This window comes from Leucoraja erinacea, unplaced genomic scaffold, assembly GCF_028641065.1.
Source record: "Leucoraja erinacea ecotype New England unplaced genomic scaffold, Leri_hhj_1 Leri_898S, whole genome shotgun sequence".
Classification (NCBI taxonomy): domain Eukaryota; kingdom Metazoa; phylum Chordata; class Chondrichthyes; order Rajiformes; family Rajidae; genus Leucoraja; species Leucoraja erinaceus.
Window position 1 is genome coordinate 45,001 of NW_026576837.1, and position 11,941 is coordinate 56,941.

Consider the following 11,941-nt stretch of genomic DNA (forward strand, 5'->3'; position numbering starts at 1 on the left):
GTTTCTCCAGCATTTTTGTGTACCTTCGATTTTCCAGCATCCGCACAGTTCCTTCTTAAACCCTTAAGAATTGTGTAAGTTTCTATAAAATCCCCCCTCAATCTCCTAAATTCTAGCGAGTACAAGCCGAGTCTATCCAGTCTTTCTTCATATGAAAGTCCTGCCATCCCAGGAATCAGTCTGGTGAACCTTCTCTGTACTCCCTCTATGGCAAGAATGTCTTTCCTCAGATTAGGAGACCAAAATTGTACGCAATACTCCAGGTGTGGTCTCACCAGGATCTGCAAAAGGATTTGAGTATAGGAGCAGGGAGGTTCTACTGCAGTTGTACAGGGTCTTGGTGAGACCACACCTGGAGTATTGCGTACAGTTTTGGTCTCCAAATCTGAGGAAGGACATTATTGCCATAGAGGGAGTGCAGAGACGGTTCACCAGACTGATTCCTGGGATGTCAGGCCTGTCTTATGAAGAAAGACTGGATAGACTTGGTTTATACTCTCCAGAATTTAGGAGATTGAGAGGGGATCTTATAGAAACTTACAAAATTCTTAAGGGGTTGGACAGGCTAGATGCAGGAAGATTGTTCCCGATGTTGGGGAAGTCCAGGACAAGGGGTCACAGCTTAAGGATAAGGGGGAAATCCTTTAAAACCGAGATGAGGAGAACTTTTTTCACACAGAGAGTGGTGAATCTCTGGAACTCTTTGCCACAGAGGGTAGTTGAGGCCACACAGTTCATTGGCTATATTTAAGAGGGAGTTAGATGTGGCCCTTGTGGCTAAAGGGATCAGGGGGTATGGAGAGAAGGCAGGGATGGGATACTGAGTTGGATGATCAGCCATGATCACATTGAATGGGGAATGGTGCAGGCTCGAAGGGCCGAATGGCCTCTACTCCTGCACCTAATTTCTATGTTTCTATGTTTCACCAAGACCCTGTACAACTGCACTAGAACCTCCCTGCTCCTATACTCAAATTAGGAGACCAAAACTGTACGCAATACTCCAGGTGTGGTCTCACCAAGACCCTGTACAACTGCACAGTAGAACCTCCCTGCTCCTAGACTCAAATCCTCTACGGCAAGAATGTCCTTCCTCAGATTAGGAGACCAAAACTGTACGCAATACTCCAGGTGTGGTCTCACCAAGACCCTGTACAACTGCACAGTAGAACCTCCCTGCTCCTATACTCAAATCCTCTATGGCAAGAATGTCTTTCCTCAGATTAGGAGACCAAAACTGTACGTAATACTCCAGGTGTGGTCTCACCAAGACCCTGTACAACTGCAGTAGAACCTCCCTGCTCCTAGACTCAAATCCTCTACGGCAAGAATGTCCTTCCTCGAATTAGGAGACCAAAACTGTACGCAATACTCCAGGTGTGGTGAACCTTCTCTGTGCTGACTCTATGGGAAGAATTAAGAGTGGCATTTCCCTAATTGTGGTGTTGGGATGTTGCAGGTGAGATGGTCACGGCCAGCGGCATGGATTACGACGTCATAGAGTTGCCCTACCACGGCGAGACTTTCAGCATGTTCATCGTGGCGCCATATCGGAAGACGGACGCGCTGAGCGCCCTGACGGACATCGTCTCTGTTGAGCTGGTCAACGAGTGGAAGAACAGCCTGACCCTGGGCAAACGCCAACTGGTGCTGCCTAAGTAAGTGGATCGGTGGTGGGGGAGGGAGGGGGAAGAGAATCTGAGCTGGAGTAACTCAGCGGGACGGGCTGCGTCTCTAGAGAGGAGGAACGTTACACGTTCTTCACTCTGAGAGTCAGTGGAGGTTCAGTTTAGTTTAAGGCAGATGAAAAACCAAAGATCCATTGCAGTATAATGTGGATAAATGTGAGGTTATCCATTTTGGTGGCAAAAACGGGAAAGCAGACTATTATCTAAATGGTGGCCGATTGGGAAAGGGGGAGATGCAGCGAGACCTGGGTGTCATGGTACACCAGTCATTGAAGGTAGGCATGCAGGTGCAGCAGGCAGTAAAGAAAGCGAATGGTATGTTAGCTTTCATTGCAAAAGGATTTGAGTCTAGGAGCAGGGAGGTTCTACTGTGCAGTTGTACAGGGTCTTGGTGAGACCACACCTGGAGTATTGCGTACAGTTTTGGTCTCCTAATCTGAGGAAAGACATTCTTGCCATAGAGGATTTGAGTATAGGAGCAGGGAGGTTCTGCTGCAGTTGTACAGGGTCTTGGTGAGACCACACCTGGAGTATTGCGTACAGTTTTGGTCTCCAAATCTGAGGAAGGACATTATTGCCATAGAGGGAGTGCAGAGAAGGTTCACCAGACTGATTCCTGGGATGTCAGGACTGTCTTATGAAGAAAGACTGGATAGACTCGGCTTGTACTCTCTAGAATTTAGGAGATTGAGAGGGGATCTTGTAGAAACTTACAAAATTCTTAAGGGGTTGGACAGGCTAGATGCAGGAAGATTGCTCCCGATGTTGGGGAAGTCCAGGACAAGGGGTCACAGCTTAAGGATAAGGGGGAAATCCTTTAAAACCGAGATGAGAAGAACTTTTTCCACACAGAGAGTGGTGAATCTCTGGAACTCTCTGCCACAGAGGGTAGTTGAGGCCAGTTCATTGGCTATATTTAAGAGGGAGTTAGATGTGGCCCTTGTGGCCAAGGGGATCAGGGGGTATGGAGAGAAGGCAGGTACGGGATACTGAGTTGGATGATCAGCCATGATCATATTGAATGGCGGTGCAGGCTCGAAGGGCCGAATGGCCTCTACTCCTGCACCTAATTTCTATGTTTCTATCCTACAGCGAGCAGGATGGTCCACTCGTACAGTCACAGGCAGATACATGGGTCATTTTAGACCCCATTTCCGTAACCTCGCTATCTTGTTATCATGGCTGATCATCCCCAATCAGTATCCTTCCTGCCTTCTCCCCACCTCACTCCGCTATCTTTAAGAGCCCTATCTAGCTCTCTCTTGAAAGCATCCAGAGAACCGGCCTCCACCGCCCTCTGTGAGGCAGAGAATTCCACAGACTCACAACTCTCTGTGTGAAAAAGTGTTTCCTCGTCCCCGTTCTAAATGGCCGACCCCTTATTCTTAAACTGTGTGTGTGTGGCCCCTGGTTCTGGACTCCCCCAACATCGGGAACATGTTTCCTGCCTCTAGTGTGTACAAACCCTTAACAATCCTATATGTTTCAATGAGATGCCCACTCATCCTTCTAAACTCCACAGAGTGTACAAGCCCACAGCCGCTCCATTCTCTCAGCATATGACAGTCCCGCCATCCCGGGAATTAATCTGGTGAACCTACGCTGGGCTCCCTCAATAGCAAGAATGTCCTTCCTCAAATTAGGGGACCAAAACTGCACACAATACTCCAGGTGTGGTCTCACCAGGGCCCTGTACAACTGCAGAAGGGCCTCTTTGCTCCTAGACTCAAACTGCACACAATACTCCAGGTGTGGTCTCACCAGGGCCCTGTACAACTGCAGAAGGACCTCTTTGCTCCTATACGCAACTCCTCTTGTTATGAAGGCCAACGTGCCAAAACTGCACACAATGCTCCAGGTGTGGTCTCACTAGGGCCCTGTACAACTGCAGAAGGGCCTCTTTGCTCCTAGACTCAAACTGCACACAATACTCCAGATATCCTGATCAGCATGGATGTCAGAGTTTATGGGGAGAAGGCAGGAGAATGGGGTTAGGAGGGAGAGGTGGATCAGCCATAGACTTGATGGGCCGAACGGCCTAATTCTACTCCTGTTCCCGATGGCCTTAAAAGGTTGGAGTAACTCAGCGGGTCTGACAAGATTGGTGGGGATCGTACAAACTCCGTAGTCGGGATGGAACGCTGGTCTCTTGCGCGGCAAGCGCCGTGAGGCGGCGATTTCCACCGCTGCACCACCGGGACACACTCCCGCACTTGCCGTTTTTCCGTTTTAAGCGAATTTGTCACGGGTTTGAAAGAGCTAGGCACGCCATTTTTGAGGGCAGTTCTTTGATGATTTTTCCTTCGCATGGTAGATTTTCCTTGGAAAACGAGATCGATCTCCGAATACCGCTGGCCCGCTTGGGGATAACGGACATGTTCGATAGCTCGAAGGCCGACTTCACAAAGATCAGCAGTAAGTACCTCTTCATAATGCCTTTGAAACATAGAAACATAGAAATTAGGTGCAGGAGTAGAGGCCATTCGGCCCTTCGAGCCTGCACCATTCGCCATTCAATATGATCATGGCTGATCATCCAACTCAGTATCCTGTACCTGCCTTCTCTCCATACCCCCTGATCCCCTTAGCCACAAGGACCACATCTAACTCCCTCTTAAATATAGCCAATGAACTGTGTGGCCTCAACTACCTTCTGTGGCAGAGAGTTCCAGAGATTCACCACTCTCTGTGTGTGAAAAAGGTTCTTCTCATCTCAGTCTTAAAGGATTTCCCCCTTATCTTTAAGCTGTGACGCCTTGTCCTGGACTTCCCCAACATCGGGAACAATCTTCCTGCATCTAGCCTGTCCAACCCCTTAAGAATTTTGTAAGTTTCTATAAGATCCCCTCTCAATCTTCTAAATTCTAGAGAGTATAAACCAAGTCTAAATCCAGTCTTTCTTCATAAGACAGTCCTGACATCCCAGGAATCAGTCTGGTGAACCTTCTCTGCACTCCCTCTATGGCAATAATGTCCTTCCTCAGATTAGGGAGACCAAAACTGTACGCAATACTCCAGGTGTGGTCTCACCAAGACCCTGTACAACTGCAGTAGAACCTCCCTGCTCCTATACTCAAATCCTCTTGCTATGAAAGCCAACATACCATTCGCTTTCTTCACTGCCTGCTGCACCTGCATGCCTACCTTCAATGACTGGTGTACCCTGACACCCAGGTCTCGCTGCATCTCCCCCTTTCCCAATCGGCCCGCCATTTAGATAATAAATGTTCTCCCGCAAAGTCGATTACACTGCTGGTCGGGTGGGGTCCGGTTACTAAAATGGCTGACGTTGTGTACTACACGTCAGCCCGTTGCATGGTTTTGACTGCTCTTGGGCCCTTAGGCTGACTGTTTCTCCTTTTTGCTCCATGGATTTTCAGAAACACAAGACCTCTTCGTGTCCCAGGCTCTGCAGAAGGTGAAGATCGAAGTGGATGAGCGTGGAACGAAGGCTTCTGCCGCCACTGGTAAGTTTGGACGAGCTCTGAAATTTAATTGCAGGCCCACCATGGATCAATCGCCCATTCGACAGTCTATCGTTTGGTTCAATTTTTTGGTATTAGTTTTAGAGATACAGCGCGGAAACAGGCCCTTCGGCCCACCGGGTCCGTGCTCTCTCATCCTTCTCATCAATGAGATCCCTTCTCTCTCATCCTTCTCATCAATGAGATACCCTCTCATCCTTCTCATCAATAAACTTGGTTTATACTCTCTACAATTCAGGAGATTGAGGGGGGATCTTATAGAAACTTACAAAATTCTTAAGGGGTTGGACAGGCTAGATGCAGGAAGATTGTTCCCGATGGTAGGGAAGTCCAGGACAAGGGGTCACAGCTTAAGGATAAGGGGGAAATCCTTTAAAACCGAGATGAGAAGAACTTTTTTCACACAGAGAGTGGTGAATCTCTGGAATTCTCTGCCACAGAGGGTAGTTGAGGCCAGTTCATTGGCTATATTTAAGAGGGAGTTAGATGTGGCCCTTGTGGCTAAAGGGATCAGGGGGTATGGAGAGAAGGCAGGTACGGGATACTGAGTTGGATGATCAGCCATGATCATATTGAATGGCGGTGCTGGCTCGAAGGGCCGAATGGCCTCTACTCCTGCACCTAATTTCTATGTTTCTATGTTTCTATGAGATCCCCTCTCATCCTTCTCATCAATGAGATCCCCTCTCATCCTTCTCATCAATGAGAAACCCTCTCATCCTTCTCATCAATGAGATCTCCTCTCATCCTTCTCATCAATGAGATTCCCTCTCATCCTTCTGATCAATGAGATGCCCTCTCATCCTTCTCATCAATGAGATCCCCTCTCATCCTTCTAAATTCCAGAGTATACAAGCCCAGTTTTGGTCCCCTAATTTGAGGAAGGACATTCTTGCTATTGAGGGAGCCCAGCGTAGGTTCACCAGGTTAATTCCCGGGATGGCGGGACTGTCATATGCTGAGAGAATGGAGCGGCTGTGGGCTTGTACACTCTGTGGAGTTTAGAAGGATGAGAGGTTATCTCATTGAAACATATAGGATTGTTAAGGGGTTTGGACACACTAGAGGCAGGAAACATGTTCCCGATGTTGGGGGAGTCCAGAACCAGGGGCCACACACACACACACACACACACGCACGCACGCACGCACGCACGCACGCACGCACGCACGCACGCACGCACGCACACACACACACACACACACACACACACACAGTTTAAGAATAAGGGGTAAGCCATTTAGGACGGAGACGAGGAAACACTTATTCACCCAGAGAGTTGTGAGTCTGTGAAATTCTCTGCCTCAGAGGGCGGTGGAGGCCGGTTCTCTGGATGCTTTCAAGAGAGAGCTAGATAGGGCTCTCTCAAAAGGATTTTAGTATAGGAGCAGGGAGGTTCTACTGCAGTTGTACAGGGTCTTGGTGAGACCACGCCTGGAGTATTGCGTACAGTTTTGGTCTCCTAATCTGAGGAAAGACATTCTTGCCATAGAGGATTTGAGTCTAGGAGCAGGGAGGTTCTACTGCAGTTGTACAGGGTCTTGGTGAGACCACACCTGGAGTATTGCGTACAGTTTTGGTCTCCTAATCTGAGGAAAGACATTCTTGCCATAGAGGGAGTACAGAGAAGGTTCACCAGACTGATTCCTGGGATGTCAGGACTTCCATATGAAGAAAGACTGGATAGACTCGGCTTGTACTCGCTAGAATTTAGAAGATTGAGGGGGGGATCTTATAGAAACGTACAAAATTCTTAAGGGGTTGGACAGGCTAGATGCAGGAAGATTGTTCCCGATGTTGGGGAAGTCCAGAACAAGGGGCCACACACACACACAGTTTAAGGATAAGGGGGAAATCTTTTAGGACCGAGATGAGGAAAACATTTTTTTTCACACACAGAGAGTGGTGAATCTGTGGAATTCTCTGCCACAGAAGGTAGTTGAGGCCACACAGTTCATTGGCTATATTTAAGAGGGAGTTAGATGTGGCCCTTGTGGCTAAAGGGATCAGGGGGTATGGAGAGAAGGCAGGTACTGGATACTGAGTTGGATGATCAGCCATGATCATATTGAATGGCGAATGGTGCAGGCTCGAAGGGCCAAATGGCCTCTACTCCTGCACCTATTGTCTATGTTTCTATGTTTCTATGCTCCATAGATGCTGCCTCAGTTTCTCCAGCTAGAATAAGGGGTAAGCCATTTAGAACGGACACTTTTTCTCACAGAAAGTTGTGAGTCTGTGGAATTCTCTGCCTCACAGAGGGCGGTGGAGGCCGGTTCTCTGGATGCTTTCAAGAGAGAGCTAGATAGGGCTCTTAAAGATAGCGGAGTGAGGTGGGGAGAAGGCAGGAACGGGGTACTGATTGTGGATGATCAGCCGTGATCACATTGAATGGCGAATGGTGCTGGCTCGAAGGGCCGAATGGCCTCTACTCCTGCACCTGTTGTCTATTGTGTATTGTCGATGACTGGCGCTGTGCGGCAGCAACTATACCGCTGCGCCACCGTGCCCGCCCCTGATCTGGTCTCGAAGGTTTTTGAGCTGTTGTCAGTGCAGAGTTGTTGTGAGTCTACTCAATGCAGTGAGAACACACACACACACACACAGAGTAAAGGGCCGGTCCCACAAGCTTGCGGCAGGCAAGCGCGGCCTAACGTGGTCGCTTGAGTCGTACGGCCTCGCGCGCGGCCGGTCGCACATCGATCGCTGGATCGCCGTATGGAGCTGGTCCCGACATCGCGCGGTGCAGGACTCCGGGGAAACTGACCGTGTTCAAAAATTCCACGCCGGCCCGCGACGGCAAACGCAGCGTCTCGATGCCGTACGAACGTCCCGCGGACTTCGCTCGAAGTTCACGTCAACTCCCGCTTCCGGTTTCGTGGTGGGACCGGCCATTTTAGTGCGCGCCGTGGGTGCATTGAATTGAATGACGATGGGTGGCCATTTTGTTTTTGCAGCCGCCATTATGTACGGGCGAATGGCAATGGAAACGGTTATCATCGACAGGCCCTTCTTGTTCTTGGTTCGACATAACCCTACAGGTAAGAAAGACATTGCTTCTGCAGAGGGTCGGGTAGATTCTAGCGTGACAAGTGACACTTAAACGACGAGTTAATCGGAGCAGGTAGACACAAAATTGCTGGAGAAACTCAGCGGGTGCAGCAGCATAGAAACATAGAAATTAGGTGCAGGAGTAGAGGCCATTCGGCCCTTCGAGCCTGCACCACCATTCAATATGATCATGGCTGATCATCCAACTCAGTATCCCATCCCTGCCTTCTCTCCATACCCCCTGATTCCTTTAGCCACAAGGGCCACATCTAACTCCCTCTTAAATATAGCCAATGAACTGTGTGTGGCCTCGACTACCCTCTGTGGCAGAGAGTTCCAGAGATTCACCACTCTCTGTGTGAAAAAAGTTCTTCTCATCTCGGTTTTTAAAGGATTTCCCCCTTATCCTTAAGCTGTGACCCCTTGTCCTGGACTTCCCCAACATCGGGAGCAATCTTCCTGCATCTAGCCTGTCCAACCCCTTAAGAATTTTGTACGTTTCTATAAGATCCCCTCTCAATCTTCTAAATTCTAGAGAGTATAAACCAAGTCTATCCAGTCTTTCTTCATAAGACAGTCCTGACATCCCAGGAATCAGTCTGGTGTACCGTCTCTGTACTCCCTCTATGGCAATAATGTCCTTCCTCAGATTTGGAGACCAAAACTGTACGCAACTATGGAGCGAAGGAAATAGGCGACGTTTCGGGCCGAGACTGAAGAAGGGTTAGAGAGACAATAGGTGCAGGAGTAGAGGCCATTCGGCCCCTCGAGCCAGCACCGCCATTCAATGTGATCATGGCTGATCATCCCCAATCAGTACCCCGTTCCTGCCTTCTCCCCTGACTCCGCTATCTTTAAGAGCCCTATCTAGCTCTCTCTTGAAAGCATCCAGAGAACCGGCCTCCACCGCCCTCTGAGGCAGAGAATTCCACAGACTCACAACTCTCTCTGTGTCGAACCAAGAACAAGAAGGGCCTGTCCTCGTCTCCGTTCTAAATGGCTTTACCCCTTATTCTTAAAGTGTGTGTGTGTGTGGCCCCTGGTTCTGGACTCCCCCAACATCGGGAACATGTTTCCTGCCTCCAGCGTGTCCAAACCCCTTAACAATCTCATATATGTTTCAATGAGATGCCCTCTCATCCTTCTAAACTCCACAGAGTGTACAAGCCCAGCCGCTCCATTCTCTCAGCATATGACAGTCCCGCCATCCCAGGAATTAACCTGGTGAACCTACGCTGGGCTCCCTCAATAGCAAGAATGTCCTTCCTCAAATTAGGGGACCAAAACTGCACACAATACTCCAGGCGTGGTCTCACTAGGGCCCTGTACAACTGCAGAAGGACCTCTTTGCTCCTAGACTCAACTCCTCTTGTTATGAAGGCCAACAGGCCAAAACTGCACACAATACTCCAGGTGTGGTCTCACTAGGGCCCTGTACAACTGCAGAAGGACCTCTTTGCTCCTAGACTCAACTCCTCTTGTTATGAAGGCCAACAGGCCAAAACTGCACACAATACTCCAGGTGTGTTCTCACTAGGGCCCTGTACAACTGCAGAAGGACCTATTTGCTCCTATATTCAATTCCTCTTGTTATGAAGGCCAACATGCCATTCACTTTCTTCACTGCCTGCTGTACCTGCATGCTTACTTTGATAGTCTGAAGAAGGGTTTTGGCCCGAAACGTTGCCTATTTCCTTCGCTCCATAGATGCTGCTGCACCCGCTGAGTTTCTCCAGATTTTTTGTGTACCTGCATGCTTACTTTCATAGACTGATCAAGGGCAGACATCCTTTTTTCTCACAGAGAGTGGCGAGTCTGTGGAATTCTCTGCCTCACAGAGGGCGGTGGAGGCCGGTTCTCTGGATGCTTTCAAGAGAGAGCTAGATAGGGCTCTTAAAGATAGCGGAGTTGTGAGACTGTGGAATTCTCTGCCTCAGAGGCCGGTTCTCTGAAGTTTAGAAGGATGAGAGGGCATCTCATTGAAATTTAGAGGGATGAGAGGAGATCTCATTGAAACATATAAGATTATTAGTGTCCAAACCCTTAACAATCTCATATATGTTTCAATGAGATGCCCTCTCATCCTTCTAAATTCCAGAGTGTACAAGCCCAGGAAACATGGGCAGGAAACATGTTCACCAGGTTAATTCCCGGGATGGCGGGACTGTCATATGCTGAGAGAATGGAGTGGCTGTGGGCTTGTACACTCTGTGGAGTTTAGAAGGATGAGAGGATATCTCATTGAAACATATAGGATTGTTAAGGGGTTTGGACACGCTAGAGGCAGGAAACATGTTCCCGATGTTGGGGGAGTCCAGAACCAGGGGCCACACACACACACACACACACACACACACACACACACACACACACACACACACACACACACACACACACACACACACACACACACACACACACACACACACACACACACACACACACACACACACACACACACACACACACACACACACACACACACACACACACACACACACACACACACACACACACACACACACACACACACACACACACACACACACACACACACACACACACACACACACACAGTTTAAGAATAAGGGGTCGGCCATTTAGAACGGAGACGAGGAAACACTTTTTCTCACACAGAGAGTGGTGAGTCTGTGGAATTCTCTGCCTCAGAGGCCGGTTCTCTGGATGCTTTCAAGAGAGAGCTAGATAGTGCTCTTAAAGATAGCGGAGTCAGGGGAGAAGGCAGGAACGGGGTACTGATTGGGGATGATCAGCCATGATCACATTGAATGGCGGTGCTGGCTCAAAAAGTGCAAATGAATGTATAAATCGGTGAGTAAGATGAACTTGGAACTAACAATGTCCCATCTTGTTTCGCAGGCACTATTCTATTCATGGGACAAGTTATGGAACCCTAGAACTATCGCTGAGAGGAGGCAATATGCCGATATCATATTTGAGAAACTGCGGACAAACACTGGAATCGAACTGGCGAAACTATCAGGGGGAGGACTTGAACTCAATCGATGGCTGATCTGGACTTCCCCAACATCGGGAACAATCTTCCTGCATCTAGCCCCGTCCAACCCCTTAAGAATTTTGTACGTTTCTATAAGATCCCCCCCCCTCAATCTTCTAAATTCTAAATCCTTAAACTGTGTGTGTGTGTGTGGCCCCTAGTTCTGGACTTCCCCAACATCGGGAACAATCTTCCTGCATCTAGCCCTGTCCAACCCCTTAAGAATTTTGTACGTACGTTTCTATAAGATCCCCCCCCCTCAATCTTCTAAATTCTAACTACGGGATACTGAGTTGGATGATCAGCCATGATCGTATTGGATGGCGAATGGTGCAGGCTCAGGCTCGAAGGGCCGAATGGCCTCTACTCCTGCACCTAATTTCTATGTTTCTAACTACCTTCTGTGGCAGAGAATTCCACAGATTCACCACTCTCTGTGTGTGAAAAAAAATCTCGGTCCGAAAAGATTCCCCCTTATCCTTAAACTGTGTGTGTGGCCCCTTGTTCTGGACTTCCCCAACATCGGGAACAATCTTCCTGCATCTAGCCTGTCCAACCCCTTAAGAATTTTGTAAGTTTCTATAAGATCCCCCCCCCTCAATCTTCTAAATTCCAGCGAGTACAAGCCGTGTTGGATGATCGGCCATGATCATATTGAATGGCGAATGGTGCAGGCTCGAAGGGCAGAATGGCCTCTA

The 11,941-nt window shown here is 48.8% G+C and overlaps 1 protein-coding gene across 1 annotated transcript in view; it reads left to right on the top strand.

Annotated features, from left to right (window-relative positions):
• The window catches only part of LOC129694998 (plasminogen activator inhibitor 1-like), a 23,514-nt gene extending 12,152 nt beyond the window's left edge, over positions 1-11,362 (top strand). The window contains exons 5-9 of the mRNA XM_055631758.1: positions 1,460-1,658; positions 4,003-4,103; positions 5,069-5,155; positions 8,131-8,214; positions 11,105-11,362. Of these exons, the coding sequence (XP_055487733.1) occupies positions 1,460-1,658; positions 4,003-4,103; positions 5,069-5,155; positions 8,131-8,214; positions 11,105-11,142 (509 nt within the window). The 3' untranslated portion in view covers positions 11,143-11,362. The remainder of the gene's footprint in view (positions 1-1,459; positions 1,659-4,002; positions 4,104-5,068; positions 5,156-8,130; positions 8,215-11,104) is intronic.
• Positions 11,363-11,941: the final 579 nt, after the last annotated feature.